The following is a 26,130-nucleotide window of genomic DNA, read 5'->3' as shown; positions in this document are numbered from 1 at the left end:
TTCCATGTCTTGGCTATTGTAAATAGGACTGCAGTGAACATTGGGATGCTTGTATCTTCTTAAATTATGGTTTTCTGTGGATTTATGCCTATGAGTAGGATTGCTGGATCATATGGTGTGCTTAGGCATTCAGTTGTGTCTGACTCTGCGATCCCATGGATGGTAGCCTACCAGGCCCTTCTGTCCATGAGGATTTTCTAGGCATGAATACTGGATTGGGTTGCCATGCCCTCCTCCAGGGCATCTTCCCAACCCAGGGATCGAACCCAGATCTCCTGCTTTGCAGGTGGATTCTTTATCATCTGAGCCATCAGGGAAGCCCATAGGATCCACCAGGGATCATATGGTAGCTCTGTTTTTAGATTTTTAAGGAACCTCCATACTGTTGTGCATAGTGGATGCACCAGTTCACATTCCCACCAACAGTGTAGGAGGGTTCCTTTTCTCCATACCCTCTCCAGCATTTATTGTTTGTAGATTTTTTGATGATAGCCATTCTAACCTGTGTGAGGCGATACCTCGGTGTAGTTTTGATTTGCCCTTCTCTAGTAGTTAGTGGTATTGAACATCTTATGCCTCTTGGCCATCTGTATGTCTTCTATACTTTTCTTATCCCAGACCTCTTTGCTATCTACACTTACTTGATAATTCTATCTAGTCTCAAGGCTTTAAATAGTAACTGAACATTAATGATTCTAAGTTTGTATCTGTAGCCAAGTTTTCTCTGAGTTTCAGAGTCTTATCCAACTGCCCATATAAAATTACTATTCAGGTGTCTGTCTCAACCTTAATATGTCCAGCAATGATTTTTTGTTCTTTCTTTTAAAACAAATTTGATCCACAGTCATCTTGGTTAAGGACACCTTCCATCTGCCTAGATGCTCAGGCTAAAATCTTTAGAGTCATCCTGGATTCTTCTTTTTCATTATAGTGTAAGTAAGTGAAAGTCATTCAGTTGTGTCTGACCCTTTGTGACCCCATGGACTATTTAGTCCATGGAATTCTCCATGCCAGAGTACTGGAGTGGGTAGCCTTTCCCTTCTCCAGGGGATCTTCCCAACCCAGGAATTGAACCAGGGTCTCCTGCATCGCAGGCAAATTCTTTTCCAGCTGAACTACCAGGGAAGTAAACTCCAAAATCCTTATGATCTAGTCCCCTCTTCATTACCCATCCGGTATCATCACTTACTAGTATTCTGTTTAATTTGGCTCTAACTACAGTGACTTTCCTGCTATTCTTCAGGTGCACTGTATGCTCTTATCCTGGGCCTTGGCATGGGTGTTTTTTTAACCTGGAATGCTGTTACCAAGATATTCACATGGCTGTCTCCTTCAGTTCCTTTAAGCCAAATTACTAATATTTTAAAATGACTTACCCAGAGTACCCTATTTAAAAGTCTATCTCATTCTTTCTAATCCCTGTTACCCTGTCCTATTTTTTCATAATGTTTACCACTTTTTGACATACTTCATTATGATGTCATTTATTATCTTTCTTTTCCTTTAGAATATAAGTGCCATAAGGGCCGAGGTGTTGGTTTCTTCTTCATTAATTATCCCAGGCACCTAGCATAATGTCTTATACATGTTAGATGCTCAATAAATACTTGTTGAACGAATGTTTGTGTAACAAATCTGTTTCATGTTACTTTGTGACTTTTGCTTCCTTGCTGTTGGTCTCATTTTTTTTAGTCATTTTTTAGTTATTATGTAGTTCCCAGCAGTTCCTGGAATCCTTCCAGATTCAAATCTAGCCCAAAAGAGAAATAGTCTTTGTCCCAGTATTCCCAGGAAAAAGTCGTGAGGTTCACTATGATTTAACTACTTTAAATGCCATGTCCCACCCTTGACCGATCAACCTTGCAGAGGAATGCAGTGTACTTTCAGCCTAGACTTTGATCATATGCTCCATTCTGAGACTGGAAGAAAGTCACAAATAAAAATATCTGTTGGGGGAATGGAAGCTGCTGAATACAAGAAATGTCTACTAGCTTTTCTACCACTGTTTTACAAAATGTGATTGTTAGATACTGGTTCCATGGCATGTCAGTTGGTGTTCTGTGACTATCTCCCATTAATTTTGAAAACTTAAATTTTGTAAAACTTTGTTATTGCAGAATTTCTTGGAGTTTTAAATATAATATTGTACTCTATGAATCTCTAAGTAGGATATGTTTTATGGAACAATTCCCAAAATTCTTTGAACATGGAACCCTTTTCCCTCAAGAACAGCTCATGGTATATTCTCATGGCCCACACAAGGAGAAATATTGTTACGTTTGCTAAGAACTAGTTAGGAAAAAAAAAAAAAAAACTAGTTAGAAAATTGAAGCAAAATCTCATGCAACAACAGCAAAAAAAGAAAAATATGAAGGAATACTCATCAAATTTACAGGATTTGTTAGAAGAAAAAAAGTTTATGACTCCACAGACTTTGTAAAGAAAAACACAGTCCTTTGAAAGATGTCTGTTCTCAATAAATTTAGTGTAGTTGTACTTATAAATCCAATTTAATAGAGAAGGGAGTGAAGGGAAGAGAAAGAGTGCTTTATCAAATGACTTTCAGAGTTCCTTTGTGTTGTAGTTTTTTGATTGCAGGAAAGGGTAGTACCTCAGGCCACCTCAGAAAGGTTTATTGTGAGGCTATATAAGAATTAAAACCCAGAATTAGAAAGTTAATGATTATGTACTTTGTCTGGTTATGTATATTCTCTCCCTCTGTGGCACCTCTTTTTCTAAGCATCTATTTTGTTTGCCTCTGACTGCAGGTCGCTTTTGGAGACTTTCTGTGTCCACACTCCAAATCCTGAAAGAAGCTAGTTTGAATTGATTTTAGTTAATATGTTGCTAATGGATGAATTCCTTCAGGCATAGTCATTTTATGGTTTGCCAGTGGATATGCTACTGGATAGGCTACCCCTGGGAAAATTATGCTCCCTGTTGCTGACGGTGACTGTCCAGTTTAGAAAACAGCCTAGAGCTGCTTTCCTGGTAGGAGGCATATGGGCTGGGAAGGTTCAGCTAGGAGAGAAAGTCGGTTGTGGTAGGTAACATGACTGAAATGTCTAGTATAATTTAGAAGAAATAAGAATAAAGGAATTCTGAAAAAGAGGCATATGGTATACAACATTAAAAATATACTGCCTATAGGAATGGCTGTTGCTGCTGCTGCTAAGTCGCTTCAGCTGTGTCCGACTCTGTGCGACCCCATAGACGGCAGCCCACCAGGCTCCCCCGTCCCTGGGATTCTCCAGGCAAGAGCACTGGAGTGGGTTGCCATTTCCTTCTCCACTGTGTGAAAGTGAAAAGTGAAAGTGAAGTCACTCAGTCGTGTCCAACTCAGCGACCCCTTGGACTGCATGCAGCCTGCCAGGCTCCTCCGTCCATGGGATTCTCCAGGCAAGAGCACTGGAGTGGGTTGCCATTGCCTTCTCCTATAGGAATTGCAAAGGTATAGTAATTAAAGCTGTGGAACTGATGCTGGAATAAGCAGTTAATGAAGTAGAAATATAATTTTAAAATGACATAAAAGTGAAATTTCTAATTAGTAGCATAAATTGGATATTAAATTGTTAAGAATTACCTAATAAACCGCTAAAAGTAAAATTCCTACCTCCCAACTTGTCAGAATAATATAAAAATGGTTTAAAGGTTTAAATGCTTAAAAATGAAACTGTAGTGAGGTCAGAGAGGAGTATAGGTTGCATTTAAATAAATGAATAAATATGCATTACGTGGCATAAAAATATTTAAATAATATTGGAGTTAGGAAGGAGTTTTTCTTCAGGAAAAAAAGCATTAATTGTGAGGACTCAAAATTTTTTTTATTACATTAAATGGCAAAATAAACCAAGGGAAAATATTTACTATGTATGATCATATTATAATCTTTGATATATGAAAGACTGTTATAAATAATTTGTGTGTGGACAGAAGTGCTTCATTTTACCCAGCCATCAGACAGTGTTACCCTAATTCATACACGCCAGATGACTGTTTAATCTTATTCTCTCACAACACACTATTTTCTCTCACACAGCTATTCTTCCACTCTCTTTGCTGATGATTTCACTTGTTATTTCTTCTTTACCAGGAAAAAGGAACCAGTCAAAAATTAACTTCTAAAAGTTCCCACCATCACAAGTAACTTATACGCACCCACCCGCATCTCTGTGCATATGCTATATGTGATTTTTGTGTGACTCTGGGTGAATTCTTTGATCTCTGAACTAAGACCAATCTTGATACTTGTCCTCTAGATCCCATTCGCTTCCTTATTCAAGGACATTGCTTATTAATTCTTCCTTCTCTCTCCTATGTCATCAGTTTTGTTTTGTTTTGTTTTTTGCCTATATACTAGATCATTCCTTTAATATACAATTTTGTGCAAACTTTCCCATCTTAAAAAACAAACTGCTGTTCTCCTAATTTCCCTCCCGCTATACCCCCATTTTCTTTTCCTTCACCATAAAATTCCTTGCCAGCAGTGTTTCAATTCACTGTCTCTTGATTTCTTTCCTCCCTTTTCTGTCATGAATCCTTTCCAAGTAGATTTTCACTTAACCCATGCCAAAAAAACCACTGTTTACCTAGGTCATCAGTGACCGTTATGACACTAAAAGCAAATCCTTTCTCAGTTTTGAGGCAGCGAAAGAGTGGCTCATAACATAAAGCCAAAAAGGGTATGAAAAGTAGTCAGCTTAGAGTAGCCAAAGAAATGCAAATTTAAGACAATAAGATGTTTTTCATCCAGTGCCCAGTGTTGGCAGGGAACTCTCATATACCACTTACTTATGCAAGTGAACAGCATTTCTGGAAGCAGTTTGGGCAGTTGTACAAAAGCTTTAAAAATATGTATATCCTTTGACCCACCCCTTCCTTTTCTAAGAGAGTATGTCCTAAGGAAATAAAGATCACACAAATGTGTATACACACTTGCCATGGAAGAGGAAAGGATCATCAAGGAGTAGTTTCCAAAAGGAAAAAATTGAAAACAACCTGAAGGGGAAAATTGAAAACAACCTAAATATCCTAACAATGGGTGATTGGTTAAATTATCACATATCTGTGTAATAGAATACCTTGCAGCCACTTAAAATGGTGACAGAAGTAGGTTTGTTGACCTGGAAAGATTTTTATTATACCTTTTTAACTGCGAGAAGTATTTAGAGCAATTTTTATGGGAAACATTGTGTATATTACACTCTTGAATGTACATACACACAACAATGAAATGCTTGTTGTTCTTATTCAGTTGCCCAGTCATGTGCAATTCTTCGTCACCCCATGGACTGCAGCATGCCAGCCTTCCCTGTCCCCCGCTGTCTCCCAGAGTTTGCCCAAGTTCATGTCCATTGAATCAGTGATGCCATCCAACCATCTCATCCTCTGTTGCCCCCTTCTTCTCCCTTCAGTCTTTTCCAGTATCAGGGTCTTTTCCAATGAGTCAAGTGTTCGCATCAGGTATTGGAGCTTCAGATTCAGCATCAGAATGCTTGGAAGAATGTATTCCAAATGTATTTTAGCTATCAAGTAGCAGAATTTTGTTTTTTTCTAAGCTTAGATTGGTTGTATTCCCAACATCAGACAAAGAAGAAAATGAAAAACTTTTGCAAAAAGAAAAAAACCCACCTTTCCAATTATAGTCTTCTTCCTTTTTCTGTTTTTGCATTTAAACATTGAGCATCAAACTTGGTTCATAGCTGGCTGGCTTGGTTTGACCCAGTCTTTTTTCTTAACCCCAGTGGACTTAAATAGCCCGATGGCCTGTCAGCTGTGAAAGACTAGATAGGCCAGATATAATATTTACCATAATTTTAGTTCTAAAGTTATTCAGGGGTCTCTATAGGCTCATTGGATCTAAGTCTTTCAGGAGACCAGCTAACTAATTCAGTAAACTATCTGAGAAATTATAAAGACAAATAGGACAGGCAGAGTTAAATTCCAGAGGAGAAAGATGATGAAAAGTATAGTAAGCTTACTGAAAATGAATTTATTAGGAACCTACAATTAGGATGTGATAAAATGAAACCAAAGGGTTTTATAGAGCTAGAGTCCATTAGAATTGCACGTTCCAATGTTCTTTCCCACTTATTAGTACTTTTTGTTCTATATAAGTAGAAAAATTCATGTCTAGCTTTTGTTGTCCCCCCTAAAGAACTTTAGTCAGATTTTGTTGTGAAATACTTGCCACCCTAGAATTCTTAAAATCTTGCAATAGAACATCATAGCTGTATGTTTAATGCATATGTATGATATTATACTGGTTTCTGTGTAAGATAAAACATTATTATAAAAGCAATACATACTCAATATGGAAAAAATTTTAAGTTACAAAGTAATCAGTTTTGCTGCCTCTTTTGATCTTTCAATGCATATATATATATATTTATCTATATATAAATTCTCCTTATGCTGTACATTTCAAGTTTATAGCTTGCTTTTTTTACCTTAATATTTTATGACTGTGTTCTTAGGTCTTTATATTTTGTTTGCTTAAAGTATTTCCCGTATCAAAGCTAGATAGTAAATTTGTTGATGATTTGTTATAGGCCTTTTATTGGGGAACAGATTTTTGCAATCTTATGTTTTAATGGTAGTTAGCAGCCTAATGATGAAATTATGTAATTTCAGGTATCTTTTAAAAAATTACCTAGTTGTCCAGGTTTTTGTTTTTTTAAGTAAACCAATATGCTCATTAAAGATTTTATGACTGATGTTTGTAGATAGGAACTTTAGTTTCACTTTCCCCAAGACAGCAAGAAATATTCTGTAACAGAAAGATAACTATTTTTAGCTTTTCTTTCTGCTGGTGAGGTGGAATAATGAATATTTTTAGAGCAGTTGAAAGTACAACCACTTAGATTAGCTCAGTGTTTCTATCATCAGAATCTCAATAACTTTGTTTATTTTATGTATCTAGGTTTTACCTTCCGTGTGTTTAGTTTATGTAAATTGCCACATGATTCTTCTTTCTGTTTTTAGTCTAGTTCATCTTTCTATGGAACAATGTTTTATACTTTAAAAAATGAAGTTTCTAAAACCTTAACTTTTTCTCTGCACACTTTATATATTGAATGATAATTAAATTCTGGTTATTATGAGCAATGCTTTTCTTTCTTACAATTGAAACAGAAATTAATACTTATGGGGAGATTATTGAAAATCTTTTCTTTTGAGTACAGTATGCCCTTAATATTCTCAAGAGAAATCCTCCACAACCTTTGTAGGTAACTCCACTAGGACATTTCATCCTAAATCGGTGTATAGAAAAGGTGGAAATCTGAATGCCTCTTTTTACCCTCTAAAGAGCTACTGACAAGTATACAACGATTTAGGCCACATTGAGAGACTGAATTATTACCCAGGACACTCATCCTACATCCTGAAAATGCTCATATTAACACTCTTAGAAAAATTTCAAGTTATATTATAGAACTTTGGAGGTCTTTAAGATTGCTTATAATAATTCAAAACAGAATGATAATTAGTTCAGAAATCTAAGATATTAATTTCCTATTGCAGTTATGAAAACAAACATCTCATATTTAAGTATTAAAATGAGTAACCATTCATACCTGAATTTGTTACAATCACATTCCACTGAAACAGGTCCAGCCAAGATCGTCTATGACTTGCTAGCTATTAAGTCTAGTTCTCAATTCTTATCCTGACTTCTGAGCATTTAACATTATCACTTTGAAATTCTGTCTTCCTTTGATATCAAGGACAACATTTCCTTCTGTTTTTCTTTCTGAATTTCTGAGTATTTATTCCTTCCTTGACTTGAGCCTTAAATTTGGTACAGATTCTCCAGGGCTCTGTTGTTCATCCCCCCTCACCATCTGCCCTTTTTTTGCGTGTGGGTGTGGGTGTGCACCATTTTGCTTTACATACTATTTTTTTAAACAACTTTATCCAAGTATCCTTGACATTCCATAAACTACACATACTTGAAAGGTACAATATAATACATTTTGACTATGTGAAATTACCACCATAATAAAAATAATGAACATATCTGTCACTCCCCAAAGTTTCCTCATCCCATTAGTAATTCCTCCCTGCTGCCCCTTCCATTCCCACCCAGCTCCTAGATTAGATGTTTTTTGTCACTATAGATCCATTTGCATTTTCTAAAATTTTATAAATGGTATCATGAAATATATAATCTTTTTTTTTTTTTGAAGTGGGGAGTGAGGTCTGATTTTTTTTTATTTAAGATTATATTCTAAGGTTTATCTATGTTGTATTGATAGTTTATTGCTTTTTATTGCTGAGTGATGTTTCATTGTATGGATATAACACTATTTATTCATTCACCCATTGATAGATATTTGAGTTGTTTCCAGTTTTTGGCTGGTGAGGACAAAGCTGCTATAAAAATTTGGGCTAAAATGATTATATGCTTATAGTTTTCTTGGATAAATTACTTAGGAATGGAATGAGTGGGTTAGTGGATATAGGTTTAACTTAGTAAGCAACTGCTAAACTTTTTTTAAAAGAATTAGGTCATTGTACATTCTTACCTACAGCATATGAACTTTGCAGTTGCTCTCCATCCTTGTCAGCACTTGACATTATCATTTGAAAGATTTTTGGGCATTCTGATAGGTGTGTATCTCATTGTGGTTTTAATTTGCATTTCCCACAGACTAAGGATGTTGAACATCTTTTAATGTGCTTTTTTGTCATCCATATATTTATCTTCTTTGGTGAGGCGTCTGTTTAGATCTTTTGCACATTGTGAATTTTGTTATGTTGTTTGCTTTTTTGTTGGTGACTTTATGTAGAGTTCTTTATATATATTCTGGCTGCAAGTCTTAATGGATATGTGGGTTTTAAATATTTTCTCCCAGTCTGTGGTGTCTCTTTTCATTTTTTTTTTTTTAACAGTGTCTTTCCAAGAGCATGAGTTCTTAATTTTCATTAAGTTCAGTGCATCAATTAAAAAAAACATTGTGCTTTGGGATTGTATCTCTAAAGAAATCTGTACTCTTAACTTGCCCCTGGACTGGGAGTTTGGGATTAGCAGCTGCAAACTATTATACATAGAATGGCTTTAAAAAAAAGGTCTTACTGAATAACACAGGGAATAAAGTATCCTGTGATAAACCATAAGGGAAAAGAATATGAAAAATATGTGCATATATATATAACTAAATCATTTCGCTGTACAGCCAAAATTAAAACAACATGTAAATCAACTACAATAAAATACAGTTTTAAAAATAGAAGTCTTTACCTAACCCAAGATCACAAAGAATTTTCTTTTATGTGTTCTTCTAGGTATTTTGTAGTTTTAGGTTTTTCATTTAGGTCTAGGACCTATTAATCTTTTTATTGTAATAACATTGGACCTTCCCAGGTGGTACAGAGGTAAAGAAATCCATCTGCCAATGCATGAGACACAAGAAATGCAGGTTGGATCCCTGGGTTGGGATGATCCCCTGGAATAGGAAATAGCAACCCATTCCAATATTCTTGCCTGGAAAATTCCACGGACGGAGGAGACTGGTGGACTGCAGTCCATGGGGTCGCCAAGATTAGGACACAACTGAGCACACACAATATATATAATATAAATTAAATTTGTCATTTTATCATTTTTAAAGTGTATAATTCAGTGTGTTTCATTATATTTACGATGTTGTTCAATGATTATAACTACATTTCCAAATGTATATCACCCCAGGCAGTAATTTTGTAGCCATTGAGCAGTAATTTCCCATTCCTCCTTCCCTACAGCCACTAGGAACCCCTAATCTACTTTGGATCTCTGTGAATTTGCCTGATCTAGATACATAAGTGGAATCATATAATATTTACCCTTTTGTGTCTGCCTTATTTCAACTTAGTATTTTCATGGTTCGTCCATGTCGTAGCATGTGTCAGAAGTTTATCCTTTTAATGGCTGAATAATACATTCTGTGGCATAGATAAAGCACGTTTTGTTTATCCATTCATCTGTTGATGGACACCGTTTCACCTTGTGGCTACTGTGAATGAAGCTGTCATGGACGTTGGCAACCGGTTACCTGCCTGAGCCCGTGCCTTCCTTTCTTCGCTGTGTGTGTTTACATCTGAAAGGGGGTCACTGAGTCTTACTGATGGTTCTGTGTTTCACTCTTGGGGGAGCCGCCAACTTGTTTTCCACAGCATCTGCATCCGTGTATGAGGGGTTCCAGTTTTTCTGTATCCTCACCAACTCTTGGGATTTTCTGTTTTGTTTTTAATTATAGCCATCCTAGTCAGTTTGAAGTGGTTCTGGTTTTGTGTACAGTAAGTCCCCTACATATGAACCTTCAAGTTGTGAACTTTCAAAGATGAGAATGTGCATTTGCATGTCCAGTCATGTAAGTTAGTTCACGTGTCTGGCATGCATTGTCAAGTGCATGCTTCCTCTACAAATTGTTCTGTTTTTGTGTACTTTACTGTATAGAATACAGTAGTACGTATCTTTATATCAAGCCTAGGATGTCCAGAAGCAAGTGTAAAAGCAGTGGTGATGTAGCTGATACTGCTCAGAAGTACCAAGTGATAACAAGGTAAACAAAAATGAAAATAATTGAGAGGGCAATGAGGTGAAAAGATGGTAGATGTTGCTTGTTTCTATAACATGAATCATTCAAGCATAGGCCCAATTCTAAAGAACATGGAGAAGATCATGGAACATGTGAAGTCTGCTGTGCTGGTGATGTTGACAATAATATTGAAGAAGCGTGGAAAAGTAGTGGAGGAGATAGAGAAACTTCTCAGTGTGTGAATGCAGGATCAGCCTCAGCACTGAGTTCCAGCTCAGCTTGATGCTGACTCAAGAGAAAGCTCAAAGTCGTTATGAAGACTTGAAGTAAAAACATGGTGAGAAATCAGAGGGTGCATCTTTTAATGCCATCCATGGCTGGGAAGGACAGGGAACCCTGGCGTGCTGCAGTCCATGGGGTTGCAGAGATTTGGACATGACTTAGCAACTGAACAACATGGCTGATTTCACCAGTTCAAGGCTAGAGCCAGCCTTCACAACGTAAAAGTAAGTGGCAAGGCAACCACTGCAGATACGGAAGCTGCCTGGGAATTTCCTGAAACTCTTCAAGCTATTATTGATGAAGGCGAGTATTTACCTGAGCAGGTTTTTGTTTTAAGGTGGATGAGATCTCACACACTAGTAAAGTAATGCTTAAAATTCTCCAAGCCAGGCTTCAGCAATATGTGAACTGTGAACTTCCAGATGTTCAAGCTGGGTTTAGAAAAGGCATAGGAACCAGAGATCAAATTGCCAACTTCCGCTGGATCATGAAAAAAACAAGAGAGTTCCAGAAAAACGTCTATTTCTGCTTTATTGACTATGCCAAAGCCTTCGACTGTGTGGATCACAATAAACGGTGGAAAATTCTGAAAGAGATGGGAATGCCAGACCACCTGACCTGCCTCTTGAGAAACCTGTATGCAGGTCAGGAAGCAACAGTTAGAACTGGACATGGAAAACCAGACTGGTTCCAAATAGGAAAAAGGAGTACGTCAAGGCTGTATATTGTCACCCTGCTTATTTAACTTATATGCAGAGTACATCATGAGAAACACTGGGCTGGAGGAAGCACAAGCTAGAATCAAGATTGCCAGGAGAAATATCAATAACCTTAGATGACACCACCCTTATGGCAGAAAGTGAAGAGGAACTAAAGAGCCTCTTGATGAAAGTGAAAGAGAAGAGTGAAAACGTTGGCTTAAAGCTCAACATTCAGAAAACTAAGATCATGGCATCCAGTCCCATCACTTCATGGCAAATAGATGGGGAAACAGTGGCCTGACTTTATTTTTCTGGGCTCCAAAATCACTGCAAATGGTGATTGTAGTCATGAAATTAAAAGATGCCTACTCCTTGGAAGGAAAGTTATGACCAACCTAGATAGCACATTGAGAAGTAGAGACATTAATTTGTCAAAAAAGTTCCGTCTAGTCAAGGCTATGGTTTTTCCAGTAGTCATGTATGGATGTGAGAGTTGGACTATAAAGAAAACTGAGTGCAGAAGAATTGATGCTTTTGAACTGTGGTGTTGAAGAAGACTCTTGAGAGTCCCTTGGCCTGCAAGGAGATCCAACCAGTCCATCCTAAAGGAGATCAGTCCTGGGTGTTCATTGGAAGGACTGATGTTGAAGCTGAAACTCCAATTCTTTGGCCACCTGATGTGAAGAGCTGACTCATTTGAAAAGACCCTGATGCTGGAAAGGATTGAGGGCAGGAGGAGAAGGGGACGACAGAGGATGAGATGGTTGGATGGCATCACTGAGTCAATGGACATGGGTTTGGGTGGACTCCGGGAGTTGATGATGGACAGGGAGGCCTGGCGTGCTGCGATTCATAGGGTTGCAAAGAGTCACACATGACTGAGCGAATGACTGAACTGAACTGAACTGAGACAGGACTGTACTGGAAGAGGATCCAGACCAAAGTTACATCAATAAGTAGAAAAAGTTGATGCCATGCTATATAGCAGGAAAGGATAGGCTAACTCTTGTTTGGTGGCAATGGTTCCAGCTATATGAAGCTGAAGCCTTTCTTGGTTTATCATTCAGAGAACCCAAGAACCCTTAAAAACATAGCCAAGGACTCTCTTCCTGTTGTATGGAAGAGTAACCCCAAAGCCTGTGTTGCACAGCCCATTTTCCAGGACTGGTTTTTCCATCACTTTATCCTGGAGGTAGAGAAATATTGCCTGGAGAAGGATGTCCCATTCAACATTCTTTTGCTGCTCAACAGTGCTCCAGGCCCTTTTAATGGACGACTTTCATGCCAACGTCAAAGTAGTGCATCTGCCACCAAGTACTACGTCTCTCAGCATGGACCAGGGACTTATAGCGACTTTCAAAAATACTATTTGTGTCACACTTTTCGTCAGGCAATAAAGGCGAGTGATGAATCAGGAACAGTCTTGCAACAATTTTGGAAGGACTATAACATCTATAAGGCTATAAACACCATTGACTTTGTGCGGCCTGAGGTTTCAGCTGTCATCATGAATGGAGTTTGGAAGAACCTTTTCCCACAGTTTGTTCATGATTTTCATGGATTTGAGAAGGTGGATGCAGAGTTCAAAGAGGTTGTCAGCAACTTAGTAACCCTCAGGGATAAGCTGGAGCTAGCTGTATTCCTTTTGTGTGGTCTATGACGTTTCTCTGCCGTTTCTCTTCAGTCAGCCAGTGATCTGACAGAGATTTCTGCAAATAGCCAATAACCCTCTCATCCTGCCCCCTCCTAAGGTGTGTAAAGTGTGTACATCTGTTTAAGTCTTGTAATAGATGGCAGGTCACAGTCCCTACAGCTATAGTAGGGCCGAGGAATAGGGGATGATTGCTAGATCTCTCACAAACCCCTCTCAACATATTCAATAGTCTCTTCATCAAGCATTCCTCCTGGTTGGTTTAAAGTTCTGAAATCATTAATTTTGATCTTTTTTTTTTTTTTAAATTTCTCCAGCTTAATGGTTGTTTTGGAGGAGGGAATAACTCCTGGAGCTTCCTACTCTACCATTTTCTCTGTTGTTACTTATGATCTACTTTGTGTTAGTTTTTACATATCATGTCCTATATGATTCAAAGCACTTTCCCCCCACTGCATGTGGTTATCCAGTTGTTCTGGCACCATTCCTTGAAAAGACTATTCTTTTTCAACTGAATTGCCTTTGTGCCTTTGTCAAAAATCAGTTGTTCATATATATGTGGGTATATTTCAAGATTCTCTACTCTGCTCCATAGATCTATTTTTTTTTTAATCTTGACACCAGCATCACTGTGTCTTAGTTACTGTATCTTTATGATAAGTTTTGAAATCAAGTGGTGTTAGTCCTCTTAACTTTGTTCTTGTTCAGAGTTGTTTTAACTCTTCTAGGTACTTTGCATTTCCATGTGAAGTTTAGAAGCACCTTGTCAATTTCTTTAAAAGAAAAAAAAACAGCAAAAACTAGCTAGGATTTTGATTGGATTACATTGAATCTGTAGATCAGTTTGAAACAACTGGTATCTTAACAGCATTGAGTCTTCTGATCCATAAACACTGTCTCTTCATTTATTTTGGCCCTTAGTTTTTCTGAGCATTATTTATCATTTTTCATTGCACAGGCCTAGTGCCTCTTTTGTCGCATTTATCCCTAAATATTTCATTTTGAGGGTATGCTACTATAAATGTGTTTTTAAATTTTCAGTTTCTTACTGTTTGCTGCTAATTTACAGAAATAACACAGATTTTTGTATTTTATTGTTACCTTACTGAACTCACTTATTCTAATACCTTTTGGTAGGTTTTATGAAATTTTCTACATAGATCATCATATTGTCTGTGGATAGATGATTTTAGTTACTTTCCAATCCTGATGTTTTTTATTACTTTTTCTTGCTTTACTGCACTGACAAGAATTGCCAGCACTTTGTTGAATAGAAGTGATAAAGTGATAAATGGATATCATCGCCTTGTTTTTAATTCTTTAGTCTTTCATCTTTAAGTATAATGTTGACTATAGATTTTTCATAGAAATCATTTCTTGGGTTGAGAAAGTTCACTTTTATACCTGGTTTGCTGAGAGTTTTTTTAGAAGTCAAGAATGTTGAATTTTCGTCAGATGCTTTTTCTGTATCTATTGAGATGACAATATGTTGTTTCTTTTTTCGTTTGTTAACCTAGTGACAGATGTTGAACCAACCCTGCATTCTTGGGATAAGTCTCTCTTGGTTGTGATATGTTACCCTTTTTAAAATATAGTCATAGTATAGTCATTTTTTTATAGTCATATAGTCATTTTTTTAACTTTAATGTAATTGGATTTGATTTGCTGAAGTTGTGTCAAGAATGTTTGTATTTATGTTCATGAGAAGTAACAGTGGTAGTTTTCTTTCAATGTATTTGTCTTGTTTTGGTACTGAAGTAATACTCTCTTCGTGGAATGAGTTGAGAAATATTCTCTTTTTAATTTAGGGGCAAGAGTTTTTAAGTTGTCAGTTCTAGGCTGAAAGGTGTTCATGATATTCTTTTATATGTTTTTTATTATCTATAGACTCTGTAGTGATGTCACTTCATGTTTCTTATTTGTGTCTTTTCTTATTTTCCTTAGTAGTCTTGCTAGAAGTTTATCAATTTTATTGATCTTCAAAAATAAACTAACTTCTGGTGTTGATTTTTCTCTATTTTTTTTTTGTTGTTGTTACAGAGTATTCTGTTATATGAATGCTTACTCATTCTCCTATTGATTGATAGTTTGTGTAAGAATAATGGAAACTATGTGATTAATTTTTATGATAAAAATGCATTCGTGTGTGCTCAGTCATGTGTGACTTTTTGTGACCCCCACAGACTGTAGCCCGCCAGACTTCTCTGTCCGTGGGATTTTCCCAGTAATAATACCAGAGTGGGTTGCTATTCCTTCTCCAGGGGATCTTATTGCCAGGGATTGAACCTGTATCTCCTGCATTGGCAGGAGCCACTGAGCTCCACTGGGAATCCCATGATAAAAATGGTAAAACCTTAAGGATATGAATAAATGCACACAGGTACAGTACTCCAGGATAGAAAGATTAAAGATATAAAGATATCATCAGCTCTTAAAGTAAGTCATGGGTATAATTTTACTCAAAATACCATTGAACTTTGAGAATCATGACAAAAGGATTGAGAAGTTCATCTTGATAAAACATTTTGAGTTGATGTTAAAAATTCTGAAAAAAGAATAAATGGAGAGAAACCTAATAGAAGATATCAAAACATAGTGGAACTATAACAGTTAAAAAAAATAGGGTGCCAGCACAAGGATAAAGAAGACCAATGAGAAAATAGCCCGGAAATGGAACGTGTTGGATATACGGATTGAATATGTGATAAAGGAAGCACATATATCCATAAGGAAGAAAGATTATTTAATAAATAGTGTTAGTACAACTAAGCAATTTGGAGAAACAAAAATTTATACTTTAAAAAATATCACATATTAAAATATGTTCCAGATGGATTGATAATTACATGGCAACAAGTCAAAGAAATGAATTGTGTACTGAATGAACCTCAGGAGGGAAACAACACAAATTAACAAAGGAAGTGATTGACAGATAAGACTACATAAAACTTAACTTTGAATTATCCAAAAATATTGCCAAAATGAAAAAATATAACAGACCAGGGGAAATATTTTCAGCAAATTTCCAAGGGTTAATGTTTTGTTTATATATGAAACTCTATGCAATTATAAAAATGGGCATAGGACAAGATTGGGCAGTTAACTAAATAGGAAGTTGAAAACAGGAAAAAAATTCTTGATACAATTTAAACTACTAAGGAGTTACACAGACCCACCCATTAAATTAACAGCAACTCCCAGGCAGGCCAGAGTAAAATGCAATAAGTAGATGCACAAATTGGTAATGGTCTTTATATATATATATATATATATATATATATATAGTGTTATAAGCATTTGAAAACCACTCTTGCGATAAATCAAAATTCATTTTAAAAGATCTCCATACTTTTTGACCCAGAAAACCCACATCTGGGAATTGATCCAAAGAAAATAATAACAACGCCCCCCCCCCCTTTCAAAAAGCAAGCATATAAATCCTGTATACAGAGTTGTTTTCAAATAATGAAAACTTAGAGAAACCTAAATGGCTAATCAAGGGAGTAATTACAATTTTCATATATCCCATAGATAGAATACAATGCCATAATTAAATATGGTAATAGAGATTATAATTGAAAATGTGATAAGAGTAATTTTTTTAAAGCAAGCTTTCAAAGTATATGTGTAATTTAATTGGTAAGAAATATGTAGAAATGACAAACAGTTATGTTGAGGGTATAATGGGAAACTCTTTTCCTGTTTTCTGTGATCAAATATAATGCTAGTCTGTACTTAAAAGAAGTACAACACTTAGATCAGGGAAGCTAATAGACCTATGTTATGAGAAGAGCATGGGCTTTGGAAATGTGTAGATCTGAGTTCTAATTTGGGTTCTACTTACCTAGTATGAGGCCTTGACAGTTAACTACTTAGAACCTCAATTTCTGAATCTGAGATAAGATTTGTTTATGGTTGTTGTGTGGATTAATAATAGTATATTGCAGTTGTTGATAGAAATATTGTTCTTGTCATGTGACATCTGGAATAATGTCAGCTTAAAAGCAATCATAAATTTTAATGGCAAACAGCTAAGATTTATTTTTCACTTAGCTGCTTATTAGCTGTGAATTGATTGTGGCTCTGTTCTATGTTCTCTCCACTTTAGAATCAAGGTAGACTAGAAGGAAAGATGTTGAAACCCAAGGACAGTTCTTAAAGATCTGCTCTGAAGTGGTACACTTCCCACTCATATTTCATTGATCAAGGCAACAGTGACATTGTGTCATAATCCTCCTTGGGGAATGACTCAGTACAGAGGGGCAGCAGATATTTGGGAGAAATAATACATGCTATGACAAAGAGTGTGTTCAGTGCTGTCACTTTAGAAGTGTGATAGTCTGGCATATGTCTGGAGGAGAAAGATCAGAATGGTGAGTAATTCTGAAATCTTGCCTGCAATACAGTGGAAATAGTCAATGGAGAGAGGGGGGCACATTAATGCTGTCTAAAATATTTGAAGAATGGCTATAACTGGATATACTATATGACATCAATAGGTGGGAGTTACAGCATTATGTTTTGATTCTCCTGAATCAAAACACCCCACCCCAGTACTCTTGCCTGGAAAATCCCATGGACAGAGGAGCCTGGTAGGCTGCAGTCCCTGGGGTCGCTAAGAGTTGGGCACCACTGAGCGACTTCACTTTCACTTTTCACTTTCATGCATTGGAGAAGGAAATGACAACCCACTCCAGTGTTCTTGCCTGGAGAATCCCAGAGAAGGGGGAGCCTGGCGGGCTGCCGTCCATGGGGTCACACAGAGTCGGACACGGACTGAAGCAACTTAGCAGCAGCAAGGTCATAAGGAGAAAAGGAGACAGAAAAGGAAATTGGTGCTTTTTAAATATCTTACCTCATTTATATTTATATTTAAAATAATCCTATGAGGGTTTTTGTGTTTGTGTATGTTTAAGTATTGGAGAAAACAGTACCTAAGGTCACATGGCAAATAAGTGGTAAAACCTGTTTCAAATCCACATCTGTGTGATCTCATCTCTCTCCCACTATACTTGCTACTCTGTTGGGCTGCAAGCTTTCTTACAATTACACTGTACATCACTAGTCATCTTCTGCCTGACAAGGTAATGACCACTCTTCCCTCATCTCTAAAATGTTTCAAAGTATATAAATGGAAGAATTGAAAGGAATGTTGAATTCCTGAATTTGAATTTAAATCAGTGGTCTGCAAGCTCATTTGATCATTTGTACCCTTTCAGGAAAATAATTTAGCATATGCCATACAAGATTTGACATAAAATTTTAGATATTTTTGTGAATTAGATTTTATGGAAAATCTAAACTTTTAAAAACATATTTTACAGGTAAATATTTTTTCCTTTATCTCTGTGTACTGTCTTAGATGCTTATCCTCAACATTGGAGGTCATTGTTTTGGATGACTTGTAAGGCTTATTTTTCAGTATGAAGATTCCATGATTCTGTTTGACCTGAATTTGTCTGAAAGGAATAATGATAGCTTAATTAACTTTTAGAAAAAATTTTAAATGGTCTGTTACCTAAGACCAAAACTGTAAATTCACTGTCATTCATAACAAAATTAAACCTGAAAATCGAATAGTATGAAAGATGGTTTACCAGGTAACCAGTCTACTGTTAATATATATAAAAGAGGATATAAAGGGGTTACTGTTATGTAATAAACCTGATTTCTATGTGTGGCTCAAAAAGCAACCTCATTATTTTAGTTATATCTTTTCTAAGTCTGTGTGTGTATGTGTCCAAAACTTACTGTACTCATATATTCTAAAGGAATCTGAAATTTTGCCTAGAGAATAATATTATTTTTGATACTTGGGAACTTATTTTAGTACTGTTTTACAACAGAGCCAGAAATCTAAATCAGGCTGAGCCTACTGGACTAAAATTTTGAGAGAGACGTATCCTCTAAGTCAGAAACAAAGAAGTTGCTTTCATTGCCTGAAAGAGGAAACTGCTTTTCTACATTTTGGTCCTTGGTTATCTGCCTTTTGCCAAGTTGATATTTCATGATTAAGATAACTTTCTGGTTATCTTAACTGTTTCTTGGGGATAGAGTCTTTAAGAAAAAACTTTCCCAACATAGGCAAAACACTCTCTGACATAAATCACAGCAGGATTCTCTATGACCCACCTCCCAGAGTAGTGGAAATAAAAGCAAAAATAAACAAATGGGACCTAATTAAACTTAAAAGCATTTGCACAACAAAGGAAACTATAAGCAAGGTGAAAGACAGCCTTCAGAATGGGAGAAAATACTAGCAAACGAAGCAACTGACAAAGAATCTCAAAAATATACAAGCAGCTCACGCAGCTCAATTCCAGAAAAATAAACGACCCGATCAAAAAATGGGTCAAAGAAATAAACAGACATTTCTCCAAAGAAGACATACAGATGGCTAACAAACACATGAAATGATGCTCAACATCACTTATTATCAGAGAAATGCAAATCAAAACCACAGTGAGGTACCATCTCACGCCTGTCAGAATGGCAAGTACCATTTCACGCTGCAGAAAGTCTGCAAGAGTCTATCAAAAAGCCTACAAACAATAAATGCTGGAGAGGGTGTGGCGAAAAGGGGACCCTCTTACACTTTTGGTGGGAATGCAAACTAGTACAGCCACTCTGAAGAACAGTGTGGAGATTCCTTAAAAAACTGGAAACAGAACTGCCATACAACCCAGCAATGCCACTGCTGGGCATACACACCAAGGAAACCAGAATTGAAAGGGACACATGTACCCCAGTATTCATCACAGCACTGTTTACAATAGCTAGGACATGGAAGCAACCTAGATGCCCATTGACATTCATTGATGAATGGGTAAGAAAGCTGTGGTACATATACACAATGGAATATTAATCAGCAATTAAAAAGAATGAATTTGAATCAGTTCTAATGAGGTGGATGAAACTGGAGTGTATTATACAGAGTGAAGTAAGTCAGAAAAACACCAATACAGTATACTAACGCATATATATGGAATTTAGCTGAGGATGACCCTATATGCAAGACAGCAAAATAGACACAAATGTAAAGAACAAAGTTTTGGACTCTGTGGGAGACGGTGAGGGGGGGAATGATTTGAGAGAATAGCATTGAAACATGAATATTACCATATGTGAAATACATCGCCAGTCCAGATTCAATGCATGAGACAGGGCACTCAGGGCCGGTACACTGGGATGACCCTGAGGGATGGGATGGGGAGGGAGGTGGGAGAGGGGTTCAGGATGGGGGACACATGTACTCCTATGACTGATTCATGTCAATGTATGGCAAAAACCACTACAATATTGTAATTAGTCTCTGATTAAAATAAATTATTTAATTTTTAAGAAAAATAAAAAACTTTCCCAGATCACAGAAAGCAGAAATACAAATGTAGACTTGAAGAGATAACTCCTATATTGACTTGAAATTGTAGATCCAACAGTACTTTTTTGAATTCCTTTCTCATTTGTTCAGCTTTTTCGGACATTTGTGTTTGGTGGTAGTTTTGGAGGAAGTGTTGCTTGCAGGTAAGAAATAGCCAACTTCAACTACTTTTTCCGCACTAGTTTAAATGGCCCACAGGCTGGGAGTTCTTTGGTATTAAAAGTGATCCATTTGTTCTAGAAAATTATCCTGAAAAAGGAAAATTTAAATAATTTAATTTGCTATTCCTTCATTTTCAGTCTTTCCTTCATTCAACACTCATTTAGTGCTTCTTTGTGCAGAAATATAGCAAACAAGAAAGATATTCACCACTGATTTCAGAATATACTCTTTTCTTTCCCTACCTCTCCTTCCCTCCTTCTCTCTATTCCCTTCTTTCCCTTTTTGTAACTCCTTTCCTCCTTTGAGATAGTAACCACAGGCAAATTTTGAGGTCAGTTCATCTAAGGATAGGACAAATTATATATGATACTTATTTTATAAAATTTGCGTGGTATAGTTAGGCAGGGGGTGATAAAATTCTTAATTTGCGTTCAAGTCGAACTGTCATCTCACCTATGCAGATCTCAAGGTGTGTGTATATGTTTGTTACTTAGCTCAAAAAAACATATATCTTTAAATGGCTTTGTATTATTTTAGATAAAATTAATATCAGCATGTTTTTATACATGTCCTTTTTAGATGCAGACGTCTGTGATTAGACATTTAGCACATATCTTATTTTTCAAATGCCATAACTGACTTGTTATCTAAACGCTAGCATCCATCCTAGGTAATTAAAGGCATGTGAATGGTTGAAGTTTTTTGTTTTGTTTGCTACTGTGTTCCATATTGATGAATTTGAAGGTAATTAAAAAATATAATTCTTTTCTTCTTTAGCATCAGACAACAGTCAGCGCTTTCGAGAAACCTGTTTTGCATTTGCATTGACACCACAACAAGTGCAGCAGATCAGTAGTTCCATGTAAGTTGTCTTTGCGTGTAACTTGCAGTTTAACCTTTGAATCCAGTTTTGTCTATAATAAGTGACTTTTTGAAACAGTATATTCAGGGGAGAGTATTATTGTCATGTAAGTATTAGTACTGAAAATATTATTAGAGTGTTAGTTACCATAAGAAATGTTAATATTTCTGATATACGTTCTGGACTTAGCCATGTCTTTGAATCAGCTTTCCTGTGTATGTCTTTAAAATAATTGTAGTTCTTACCATGTCTTTTCTAGGGATATTTCTGGGACCAAATGTGACTTCACAGTGCAGGTCCAGTTAAGGTAGAGTATTGACTACAGTATATATTCAAAGTTTAAAAGTCAATATTTCTTAAAGATTTAAAAAATCTTCCTAATTTTCAATAAGTATTTTCTGTGTCCTATATTTAAACCATTAACTTTTAAATACTCTCTAATTTAGATTCTGTGTGAGACATCTCTTGATAAATTTGAAAGGCAAAATGAAAATTTTCCAACGTGGTACTGTCCCATATTCAGTTTCTTTTCTTAGCCCATTTCTTCTAAGAGTATCTAAGACATCTTTTATGTTAATGTCTCTCTCTCTCACTGCTTACATAAACCATCTTATGCTGTTCTTTTTACTCAGTGACTATTCTAGTGTAGACTTAAGTGCCCCACACTGTTCTTGTTGCGATAGAGATAGAAGAGAAAATAAAAGACAATTGTTGTCCTCCGGAAGCTATTTTCCCTATAAAGTAGGAAGATAAGTCAAACATGTAGCCCAGTCTCAAAATCAAATACTAAGTTGTATGTACAGATTATAAATATACTAGGAGATCAGAAAAGAAATTAAAGAACCAGCTCAGTGCTTCATGGAATAATGTGGAAATCTCTGATCTAGACTTAGAAATAGTGTGATGAAAACTGAGAAAGCAGAGGAGAGATTGAGGTCTTGGTTTTGGAAGGCACTGACAAAGGTGTTTTTGTGTAAAAGATACTTTATCCTCTGTCAGGGGCAGATGATGATAATGACTGAATAAAGGGCTAAAATTTGGTGCCTTCATAAATAATTACATATTGCTGTAATATTTTTTACTTCCTGCCTCAATTTACATTTTGTTCATACTGGTATGTGACTTTGTCTTTTAAAACAGTGGTTTTCAGACTGTTGCTTGAAGCCACCATTTGGGTCTACCCTCTGGCTATCATTCCACCTTCTCCCCCACCCCAGCTCTCCTACCTGACACACACACATATACAAACTCGAACCAAAGTAGTGCTGCTTTGACCTGTTTTTACATGTTTGACTTCTGGGTTAGTTTTTGTTTGAGAAGAATATCCCAAGACTAACCGTAGTTCTAGAACAGAAGATCCACCTGCTATTCTTAGCATTACTGTACATGCATTCTTTAAAGCAGCAAGCGGTATTGATCTCATTCCAAAGGAAGGTTTTCTTTCTTTCTAAGATCAATTCAGAGATTCTAAGGGAATCGTGATGGTTAAAAATGGCTTGTGAAGTGAAAGTTGCTCAGTCGTGTCCAACTCTTTGAGACCCCGTGGACTGTAGCCTGCCAGGCTCCTCTGTCTATAGAATTCTCCAGGCAAGGATACTGGAGTGGGTAGCCATTCCCTTCTCCAGGAGATCTTCCCAATCCAGGGATCAAATCCAGGTGTGCTGCATTGCAGGCAGAATCTTTACTGTCTGAGCAACCAGGGAAGCATAAGAATTCTGGAGTGGCTTAGCTATTTTAAATTCAAATTATCTCCGGAACTTAATGGAAAAAGAACCATTTTGTATTATATTTGGGAGTTATTAGGTGGTTCTTTGTGTTTTGCTAAATTGTTTTCATCCCCATACTGCTCATCCCTCACAGCAATCCCAGGGTATTAAGTTTAGAGTGTATACCTTCTACTATCTTAATTATAAGTCTTTATCTAAAACATGAAAAACAATTTGGTCAAAATTAAGATCAGTATTTTCTCTATTAGATTCCTAATCTGTTTTCATTTATCTGTTTCCCCTCTCCACCCCCATGAACTTCTATATAGAAACTTTCTGCTATTGTTCCTTTTTTAAAAAATCTTTTTTTCCCTTTAGTTTGTAAGAATGATTTAGATTTTCACTTTTTACTTAGTTGAATAGGAGTCAGCTTGTCACAGAAATTTTGTTTTCGGTAGCTTCAGGCAGCCAGGTCCACGCTTCTAATTTACCACGACATTGGTGTAATTGATTTGAAACTAGAGCATCCTCTTACTTTTGCTGTGTAAAGAACTGACCTATAATAGAAGGTTCTGCTGGCGTTAGAGATGATCTTGTGGGTGTCGATATCTATATGCTAAGTATATTTTGAGAAAATATTTGCAGGTTAGTAATTCTAAACCTTTCTATGACTCTCTAACCTCTTTGAGAATATAATGGGATCTATAGATTGTCCCTGCTTAAAGATGACCGTATATGTACCCACAGAATTTTACATAGAAAATTGTCCCATTTGTGGACCTTCCCTCCCACAGATTTCATGGCAGGCAGATCAAGATATTGAGAGAAGATACTTGTGCTTCTTGTGTAAAAACTTGTGTAAAGCCAATGAATATTTCACAGAATTCAGAGATAGCATACTTAACATATAACTCAAAAAGTTCTGTGAACATTCTGTAAAGGTGGAATGAACCTTAGCTCTATATTGGGAACAAAGAAGTAATTGAGAATCGTTGTCTTAAATAGCAAATTAATTTATTTCTCAATCTATGTAAGAATGAATAGAATAAGGAACTTCCCTGGTGGCCCTGGGCTAAGCCTTTGCACTCCCAACGCAGAGGGCCCAGTTCGGTACCTGGTCAGGGAACTAGATCCCACATACCACAACTAAGACCTGGTGCAGCCAAATAAATTAAAAAAAAAAAAAAAGAATGAAAAGATTGAGAGTGTACAAATTATGTAGCTGTCTAGGTTTTTCCTAAAAGATTATGCATTTAATTTAGAAATAAATGTTTTTGTGAGTTTCTAAATAGTATCCTAAATACGTGTGGATATAATACAAATAATGTTATTATTCAACATCTTCGATTTTCAGGAACTAATGGAATACTTGAACTTGGTGGACAAAACTTGACCCTGGAGCTTGACTTCTAGCATTTTCAGTATAGTCTGCTGAGAACCAAAAAAATGTTTCATAGACAAATAAATTGGGGAAATACCATATGTTATATTGGGCTTCCCAGGTGGCACAGTGGTAAAGAATCTGCCTGCCAGTGCAGGAGATACAGCTTCAACCTCTGGATTGGGAAGATACCCTGGAGGAGAAAATGGCAACCCAGTCCAGTATTCTTGCCTGGAGAATCCCATGGACGGAGGAGCCTGGTGGGCTACCATCCTTAGGGTTGCAAAGAGTCAGACATGACTGAGCACACACACTATGTTTCCCTCTTAAAAAGTTACAGTCCTTATTAGCTTTGAGATGTTCTGTATAGAGAAAACTTAATTGAATTTTTTCATTGAAGAATCAATGCTTTACCAAATGTCATTGTTTTCTGCCAAATATCAACATGAATCATCCATAGACATATACATGTCCCCTCATTCCTGAACTCCCACCCCACCCTGCTAGGTTGTCACAGAGCCCTGGTTTGAGTTCCCTGAGTCGTACGGCAAATTCCATTGGCTGTCTGTTTTACATATGGTAATGTAAGGTTCCATGTTACTCTCCAAAATTTCTTCAATGTATTCAACCCCAGAGCACTCACCCCTCAACCCCCTACCCCGGCCCCCACCAGCATGCTTGAACAAATGACTGGAAATATGAAGACAACTACAGTTTGGTAGTTGTGACTACTGAAACTCTACATTGACAAAATTATTTATTTTGATCCTATTTAAATGCATTTATTCATAATATGAAATATCTAGTTTTAGTAGTTGTTGCTGTTAAGTTTGACCATCTTTTAGATTAGCTATGGAACAAAAATATCAATGAGATCATCTTTTAATAAAGGAAATTAAATTTGTTCTTTATTGTTTAGGTTTTGTTTATCAGAAACCAGTTGTCCACAAGAAGATCACTTCCCACCCAATCTTTGTGTGAAAGTGAATACAAAACCTTGCAGCCTTCCAGTAAGTCCTAAAAGCTATTTTTCCAGTGCATTGCCAACATAGCTAGCAAATAAGTCATCACAGCTGTTGTTAATCATAGTTTTTCATTAAGAAAACATCTTTATTTTGGATGTATATTCGTGTGACTGAGTGAAACACTTGTACCAACTATGTACAGTTAACAGCTGTGACATTAGCTATGGAGACACAGTCTAGGACTTGGAGTTGGGTGTGGTGGCTTTTAGTATTTTATTTAATTTTAGGATGAAGAGATTGTTTCAACAAAACCTCAGATGTATTCTTGTGTCTGAAACCTTGTGGTAGATGAGAGATTTGAAGACTGCTCTGCATTTCACAAAGGAATGGGGGCTTTTATTGCTCACCTTTAAAATAGTCCTTATGTGTTTATCCAAGCTTTTTATGAACTCAACCTAATTCTTAAATTTTTAGAGATTTTTAAGTTCTATCACCAATATTTTTCTCAGGCTTACT

At 36.5% G+C, this 26,130-nt stretch overlaps 1 protein-coding gene across 2 annotated transcripts in view; it reads left to right on the top strand.

Annotated features, from left to right (window-relative positions):
• Positions 1-26,130, top strand: part of PIAS1 (protein inhibitor of activated STAT 1) — a 125,357-nt gene that overhangs the window by 56,677 nt on the left and 42,550 nt on the right. For both annotated transcript variants that reach the window (XM_043919822.1, XM_043919821.1), the window contains exons 3-5: positions 21,478-21,562; positions 21,822-21,869; positions 25,569-25,659. In XM_043919822.1, the coding sequence (XP_043775757.1) occupies positions 21,478-21,562; positions 21,822-21,869; positions 25,569-25,659 (224 nt within the window). The remainder of the gene's footprint in view (positions 1-21,477; positions 21,563-21,821; positions 21,870-25,568; positions 25,660-26,130) is intronic.

This window comes from Cervus elaphus, chromosome 12 (genome assembly GCF_910594005.1).
Source record: "Cervus elaphus chromosome 12, mCerEla1.1, whole genome shotgun sequence".
NCBI classification, from domain to species: domain Eukaryota; kingdom Metazoa; phylum Chordata; class Mammalia; order Artiodactyla; family Cervidae; genus Cervus; species Cervus elaphus.
This window is presented reverse-complemented; position numbering and strand designations above follow the sequence as displayed.